Source organism: Rhineura floridana, chromosome 8 (assembly GCF_030035675.1).
Source record: "Rhineura floridana isolate rRhiFlo1 chromosome 8, rRhiFlo1.hap2, whole genome shotgun sequence".
Taxonomy (NCBI): Eukaryota; Metazoa; Chordata; class Lepidosauria; order Squamata; family Rhineuridae; genus Rhineura; species Rhineura floridana.
Window position 1 is genome coordinate 27,957,428 of NC_084487.1, and position 8,439 is coordinate 27,965,866.

An 8,439-nucleotide genomic window follows, 5' to 3' on the forward strand; every position below is an offset into this window, starting at 1 on the left:
TCTTGGATTCTTGCTGACACGGTGGCTGGCTATAGTATTTGATTCACTGGAAGGGATACCCACCAGAGGACTGCTCCTGGGAAGTTGAAGAAGATATACATACACCAGATCTTGTGAGAGATTTTCATAGGCAATATCCCCATAAGCCTAAGCCTGAGTTTGGGGTGGGGTGGGAGGATGTTATGGACCCTAAGGAGAATCTCTAGCAAGTTTGGGAGAATGGAGAAGGGGTTACTGACCTTGGAGAGGACATTACCATTACTGATGAAGGGGTTACAGAGGATGTGTCCCCAGAAGTCTCAAAGCTGGCTGCTGGAGTTGCTGAGGAAGGCTCAGGCTGCCTTTCCTTGTCTCAGCCACCTAGTGAGGACTTTCTGCAGGCACCAAGCACAACAAAAGAGATAAGTACCAACAAAAACATTGTAACCTTTCAGGGAGAGGAAAATTAAATGAGCAGAGTCAGAAACTGGCATGTCTCCAAGATTGCAGAGGATAGAGAAGAGACCGTATCAAGTAGCCCAATTTTGTCCACCACCCCATCGTAGCCCCCACCTTGCCGCTCATGGTAAAACATGCCTGAAGTGTTAAGTGTCCTGCCTATTTCTGTATATAACGAGTAGCACTGCTGGTATTTGCTGTTGTGACAACTCATCTGCTGTTGCTTCCAATGTCTAGTATGCTTGTCTCTGTTTGAATCCTGGTTTAGGCCACCATCCCTGTTGATTTCTGGAATTAAGTTTTTGGCAGAAAAACCCAGTCTCCGAGTCCTGAGGCTGCTGCTCTGGTTGGGAGCTAGGACAACTCTGCCCTTGACAGTAATTCTGTTCAAAGGTAGTGGTGAAGCTGTAATTAACCACAGTATAGGACTACCATATTATATCAATACTGCCAAAATAACATGTCAAGGGTGTGATCCTGAACAGTTGTAATTTCGTAGCATTTTGGAGCTTGAGTGAACATGGAAATCCTTAATAAAACATGTTAAATCGGTATGTTTTCAAACTGTATAAATCTCCCAAATTAATAGTGGAATGCTTTTGTTACTGTCTTGCAGTTAATGATGACATTCCGCTTGCTGCTGCGATAAAATTATTGGATGAACCTGTGAAGGATTCCAATGCCACATTTCAGACCTACAGGAAAATGCATCTGGAAAAAAAAAGCCGAAGTCTGGATAGCACTCCTTTAAACTAAATGTCATAAATATGAACAATATTGTATTTCATGGATTTGGCCATACAATGAAATGTGACTGAAAGATATGGGCACTATAGAGCTCAATTCTTGAACATTATGGTCTGTGTTGGGTTTAGGAAAACATTCAAAATTGGTTTTCCCAAAAAGTTTACAAGTAATTTAACACCTGAATATGACACATTTTTGCAGTTAATAGTCCTCCATATCCTGTCTAATGTATGACAGCACTGCTAGTGCAGAAAGAAGCCAATGGTTTTCAACTCTTTTTACCTAGGCATTTTAAAGAGACAGAGTAGTTTTGTTTTTAACTTGGGGACATAGTCAAAATGTGAACAAAAGCAGGTAAGCCTTGAGTTGTGTGTCAGGGAGCACTGCAAACTATGTATGCTGCTATCCAGTTTAGCTGGAACATTAGAAACATACCAGAAAGTTACATATTTACTTCATTTGTGATTTCTCTTATTTGTGTTTGTTGCTTTTGGGATGTGAATTTTTCTTCCAGTTAAAAGGCAGAAAGGCTATTAGTAGATATCACCACTTGGATTGAAATAGCATTGTATTTGAAAACCCAGTTTGCATTTTGAGCAAAACTTTCTGACGGTGAAGATTCCATTTGGATTCATCAGCCAGTTAACGTATACATATCCCTCTGTAAGCTATATTAGCTAAGGGTTGTATCCAACAGTGTCACTCAGCTGACTTTAAAGCTTCCATCAACAGTGATTATCCCTCCTCTTTCATCCCCTTTGTCTTCCTAAATCTACTCTGGAGGTTCCCATGCTCTTTAAGTGGAAATGGAAATAGCTGTAAATTATTTACTTTCCTATTGCACTGATGAAAACCTTATTGTGATTACTGTTGAATACAACCCAGTATAATTCCAAATTACATGCCTTAGGGAACTACTCCAATGTTGAATGTTCATTTTTAAGTGCCTTCTGTATTATTTGATATATTTGATGATATTTTGTAACATTCTGTCATTTATAGATTGGGTTTTTTAATGTTTTGTTTAATGTTTATACTCAGTGGTATTCTTAATGGAATTAAAAGCATACATATTTTGGCAATTGTGGCTTTTCTGCTTGAATTTTAATCTGAATGGCTAAGGTCATAAGTAACATCAGACTTGTTCCAACGGTGTGTTACATGAGAATACTTACAAAAGGTGGCCCTCTGCACATTCCACTGTTTTTTCCACTCCAGCAGAGGGTCCACTTCGCTGGCCCTTTTCTGGATCCAACTCATGATGCTAAAAGAAACTGGAAGCATAGAATGCATTTAATGGGTGGCCAGCATTAGTAGTTGAATTCTTTCATAATACTGTTTTTGAAAACAATGCATAAACCAAATGCCCCAAATTCTCACCCAACGATACAATGACAAGTCCTACCCTGCTAAAAGATGAGCAGTACAGTAGAAGCTAACTTAACCATCAAAAGGCAGAGCAAATAAAAATGACTTAGCCTGGTGCCTAAAATAATTTGTCTCTTGGCAAATTAATTTATGCATACAGTGGTTTAGGGTGGGGGAAGAAGAGCAACAGAAATTGAGTTGTGGGAGACTGCAACTTTTATCCAGCAAGCAAAAGCTTATAGAAGAACTACATAGAGGCAGAAACGTACGTGGGTGCTCAAGCAACCCACCAGCCTCGTGACATATGGCAGAGGGGGCATGAGGGTTTTTTACTTTTGTCCTTAAAATTTCCAGAGGCATAACCCTTTAAGTCCAACAAACCCTCCTAAGTCTCTAAATGCATTAATCAATGCCACAGCTTTAATATATGGTTGCTCTTGCTACTTACACTTAATGCTAAGACACATGGTATGAACCCAGCCAAAGATAAAATGGAGTCTGCAACTATACGTGAGTGAGGTTATAAAAACTGGAGAAAAGTTATTTTAATCTAGTACAAAAAGAGGAATATCAACAGCCTAAGATTGAGTAAGTTAGGAGAGGTCCTGTTTCCTGAGGCCGGTTCTGTGTTTTTGAAAATAATACCAAAAGGAGGTAAATAAAAATTGAAAGTAAGAGTGTTGCATTAAAACTATTGCTTTTCAAGGCTGGGGTGAAAGGCAAAGTGTGTTGGTAACAAAGACAACTAAGGAAGGCTCAAGAAACTACATTTTATATTATTTATTATCTAAATTTGTATCCCGCCCTTCCAGCAGGAGCCCAGGGCGGCAAACAAAGCACTAAAATCACTTTAAAACATAATAAAAACATCTTAAAATACATTAAAACAAAACAGCGTTAAAAACATTTTAAAAAAACAACTTTAAAAAAGGGTTAAAAACATTTTTAAAAACATATTAAGCAATTCTAACACAGACTGGGATAGGTCTCAACCTAAAAGGCTTGTTGAAAGAGGAAAGTCTTCAAAAGGCGCCAAAAAGATAGAGATGGTGCCTGCCTAATACTCAAAGGGAGGGAATTCCACGGGGTAGGTGCTGCCACACTAAAGGTCTGTTTCCTATATTGTGCAGAACGAACCTCCGGATAAGATGGTATCTGCAGGAGGCCCTCACCTGCAGAGTGCAGTGATCGGCTGGGTATATACGGAATAAGATGGTCTTTCAGGTATCCTGGTGTATACGGCGCTGTACACCAAAACTAGAACCTTGAACTTGGCCTAGTAGCAAATGGGCAGCCAGTGCAATTCTTTCAGTAGCGGGGTGACAGGTTGGCGATACCCTGCCCCAGGGAGCAGTCTCGCCGCCGCATTTTGCACCAGCTGCAGCTTCCAGACCAACCTTGAGGGCAGCCCCACATAGAGCACATTACAGTAATCCAGCCTGGAGGTTACCAGTGCGTGGACAACAGTGGTCAGGCTATCCCGGTCCAGAAACGGCTGCAGCTGTCTCACCAGCGAAAGCTGGTAAAAGGCACTCCTAGCCACTGAGGTCACCTGGGCCTCTAGTGACAAAGATGGATCCAGGAGCACCCCCAGGCTACGGACCTGCTCTTTCAGAGGGAGTAGGACCCCATCCAAAGCAGGCAACTGACCAATTATCCAAACTCGGGAACCACCAACCCACAGCGCCTCTGTCTTGCTAGGATTCAGACTCAGGTTATTGGCCCTCATCCAGTCCACCACCGAGTCCAGGCAGCGGTCCAGGGCTTGCACGGCCTCTCCCGATTCAGATGTTACAGAGAAACAGAGCTGGGTATCATCAGTATACTGCTGACACCTCGCCCCGAAGCTCCTGATGACTGCTCCCAAGGGCTTCATATAGATGTTAAACAGCATGGGGGACAAGATGGTACCCTGTGGCACCCGACAGCACAACCGCCAGGGGGCCAAAAGACAGTCACCCAATGCTATTCTCTGAGAACGACCCTGGAGATAGGATCGGAATCACTGTAAAACAGTTCCTCCAATACCCATCTCACCAAGTCGACCCAGAAGGATACCATGATACCATGGTATCAAAAGTCTCTGAGAGATCAAGTAAGAATAACAGGGTCGCACTCCCCTTGTCCTTCTCCCGATAAAGGTCATCTATCAGGGCGACCAAGGCCAATGCAGTCCCATAACCAGGCCTGAACCCAGACTGGGATGAGTCAAGATAATCTCTTTCAACCAAGAGTACTTGCAGTTGCTGTGACACAACCCTCTCAATCACCTTCCCTAAGAAGGGGGTATTTGCAACTGGTCGGTAGTTGTCACAAACTAATGGGTCAGGAGTGGTCTGATCACCGCCTCTTTCAAGGCAGCTGGAACGACTCCCTCCTGCAATGATGCATTGACCACACCCTGGATCCACTCGGTCAGACCCCCTCAGCAAGCTTTAATAAGCCAAGAAGGGCAAGGGTTGACAGGATGATTGCTGGCTACATCATCGCAAGCACCTTGTCTACGTCATCAGGCCGCATCAACTGAAACTGTTCCCAAGAAGTTGTAGCAGACGTTGCATTGGACACCTCATTGGGGACTACAGTAGATGTGGATGGGGCATCAAGACTGCTACGGAGGCAAGCAAGTTTACCCTCAAAAGTGCCTAGTTTTTCCAAGTGGTGAATGAGCTTTTGTCATCTGGCCAAGAGTGTTGCTCTGATACCCTCAGAGGCCTGCTGTAACAACTTTGTGAGGCACTTTAGGAACAAAATAGCTCTGGTTTGGACAGAGTTGGATACCACAGTTACAGCAAGTTAAGTGAAGGCATCCAGTCTGTGCCATGTGTGCTGGATCAGTTTCAATTATTGTGGCCAGAGAATGTGGACAAGCAGTTTTAAGGAGTACGGCCAGCCACCTGCTGCCTTGACCCTTGCCCATCTTGGCTTCTTAGAGTTTGCTTGGTCACCCTGGTTGATAATATTTATTGGGGAAGAGAATGAGAAGTGCAATCCTGCTTGTTCTTGATCTCTTGGTGGCTTTTGATACTGCTGGCTGTGGTATCCTTCTGGAGCATCTCAGGAGTGAGGGCTTTGGGGCACTGTTCTTCAGTGCTTTTGCTCCTACCTCCACTTCCAGAAAGTAGTTGTGTGAGGCTATGTTTGACACCATGGGAGCTGTGGTGTTCTGCAGGGTTCCATCTTGTCCCCCATGCTTTTTAACTATCTATATGAAGCCACTGGGAGCTGTCATCAGGAGATTTGGAGTGAACTACCATCAATATGGAGAAGACAGCTCTATCTGTGTTCCATCTGAATTGGGGGAGGCAGATGAAGTGTTAGGCTGGTGACTGGAAGCAATGATGGGCTGAATGTAGGCCAATAAATTTAAGGCTGAATCCTGAAAAGATAGATGTTATGTGTCCTGAGTTCTCATATCCTGGAGGCGGGGAAACAGCAGATTCTGGATGGGTTTTCACTCCCCTGGAAAGAGCAGGTCTGCAGCCTGGGGTGCTCCTGGTTTCAACAGCCACTGAAGTCTTTGGTGGCATCAGAAACTTCAAGCGGCCAAAAATGCAGTGGCCAGAGTACTGGTTGTGGTTCCAGTCCTGGCATCTCGACTACTATTCCCCTGACAGAACTCTAGTGGCCAGAGTGGTTGAACAGTCAGCCCCTCTTCTGGGGATTGTGGCTCTGTGACGGGAACAGGACCTCGCCTAGAAACGCTTAGCACCTTTCACAAACTACACTTCCCAGGATTCTTTGGGGGAAGCTGTGATTGTCTAAAGTGAAATAAAGGTCTGGTGTGGTTGTGGCCAGGGACAGCTTTGGTTTAAATTTGGGTGGGAGGCTACATGTGCCTGCTGTAGAATTAAAAAGTGGGGGAAACACTGAAAAAGAATGATACTGTTCACAATGTTTTCCTTTTGGAAAGGGGAATTTCCTCTGCCCAGTGCCCACCCACCCCACCCTCTCCCTGCCCCCTCCCCCTCCTCCCCTCTTCCTGGCCCTCCCCCAGGTCAGTTTTGCCTATCCTAAGCATGATTGTACAGGAGTAAATCCCATTGAATTCAAAAAGCCTGCAAATGATCAGACATGCTCTCTCCTCCTTCCTATCCCCTCCCTCTTGCCCCTGTCCTCCCTTTCCTTCACCCCTCACTTCCCCTTCCCTTGCAATCTTTCCCTCTCTTTCCCCTCCCCCTTCTCCCCCATGGTCAATTTTACCTATCCTAAGCATGATTGCATGGGAGTAGATTCCATTGAACTCAATAAGCATGAAAATGATCAGATCTGCCTTTACCCTCCCCCTTTCCTTCCCCCCCAATTTCTCTGCTTTTTAGAGTTTGATAGAAATATCTGTTGGCTGTAGGTACTTTCTCAAACCGTTTTTTTTTTCCTATTAGTGAATATGGATCTGTAGTTAAACTAAATAATCCTTTCAAAACTATCACTGGGGTAGTCTGTCTAGGTTCGCCTGGGTTGAATTTATAAATGAAAGAAAGGGCATCCAACTTTCTTGAAATGTGTCATGCTCAACCTAGCTATTCTGCATTACTACAGAAGCCTGTCAGCCACTGCCAACTACCAGACCCTGCCATAGCGTCTCCTTGAAAATGGAAATGGACTGCCTTCAGGTTGATCCCAACTTATGGCTACCCTATGACTAGGGATTTCATGGTAAGCAGTATTCAGAGGGGTGTACCATTGCCTCCTTCTGAGGTTAGTCCTCCCCAGCTGGCTAGGGCCTGCTCAGCTTGCCACAGCTGCACAAGCCAGCCCCTTCCTTGTCCACAACTGCCAGCTGGGGGGCAACTGGGTTCTGTTATGAGGAATCAAATATTGGGAATTTTTAATCTTTGATTCATCTCAGTGAACCAAAGTTTGGAAACCTGGCAACAGCAAGGATTCCTGGAAGACAGCCCCTCAGTGACCTCTGAGTACATATCTTGCAGCCCTGAAGGTGTAGACTTCCTGACTCCTATGGAAATTTGGGATTTGTCACCCAGTAAGAATAGGTGCTCCTTTCAAACAAAGGAAATATTTATGATAATCTAAGCCTTTGGAGGAGACAGGATTGCAGTCGTTATCTGGGAATCCCTCAGGGAATGGTTTCTGGAAAAAACAACACATTCCCTGACAGGATTATCGTAAATTCTTTCATTGTTCTTATTTATCACGTCCACATCCTCCTGACGACATTTACATTGGGTTTACTTTGGGATCAGTTTAGTTAGGAAAAGGTATAAAACATGAGGAGTGGGAAGGGGAGGGTAGTTCCTCTTCTGGAGGGCTTCAACCGCTGCTTTTCTCACCAACGCACGCTAGCATCTTTGGGACAATTTCAGAGCTATGGATTTGGGTGAGAACTTTCAAATCTGGCGCTGGTTACAAAGGGCGGAGCTTTTGCTCATTGGGCAAGATACGAAGGTCTCTCAGTTTTAGGCTTGCAGGTATATGCAACTATCTGGGCCTTTTTCTTTCCTTTTTTTTCTTTCTGTGTGGGTGAGCTTAATGTGAAAGTGTTCATAGGGTTAGTCTCTTTGCTTTAGTCTATCCAGTGTTGTTGAATGAATGAATGAATAATAGTTAGAAAGCTACTCATTGTTAACTACAATTGTATACTGCAATGGTTTTTTCCTTGTTCCTTCTCTTAATAAAACCACTCTTTACTTTACTTTCAGTGTATGTGTTATTGGGTTATGGGTAAAATTATACATGCTCTGGGGGTGACGTGCGGGTAACTCCAGCAAAATATCCTGCTGCTCTCTTTTGGGGACTTGGATTTCTAGTGAGCTATGCTCATGAGGAAATTCAAGGTCCTGTCGTAACAGTTCCTTGAGACTATGCAGCTTGCCCACGGCTGCACAGGTGGCAGGGCTGTCCTCCCCACTGTGCTATACCAGCTGT

At 44.2% G+C, this 8,439-nt stretch overlaps 1 protein-coding gene across 1 annotated transcript in view; it reads left to right on the forward strand.

Moving 5' to 3' along the window:
• The window catches only part of RESF1 (retroelement silencing factor 1), a 50,478-nt gene extending 48,211 nt beyond the window's left edge, over positions 1–2,267 (forward strand). The window contains exon 6 of the mRNA XM_061638715.1: positions 1,055–2,267. Within this exon, the coding sequence (XP_061494699.1) occupies positions 1,055–1,194 (140 nt within the window). The 3' untranslated portion in view covers positions 1,195–2,267. The remainder of the gene's footprint in view (positions 1–1,054) is intronic.
• The last annotated feature ends 6,172 nt before the right edge of the window (positions 2,268–8,439 follow it).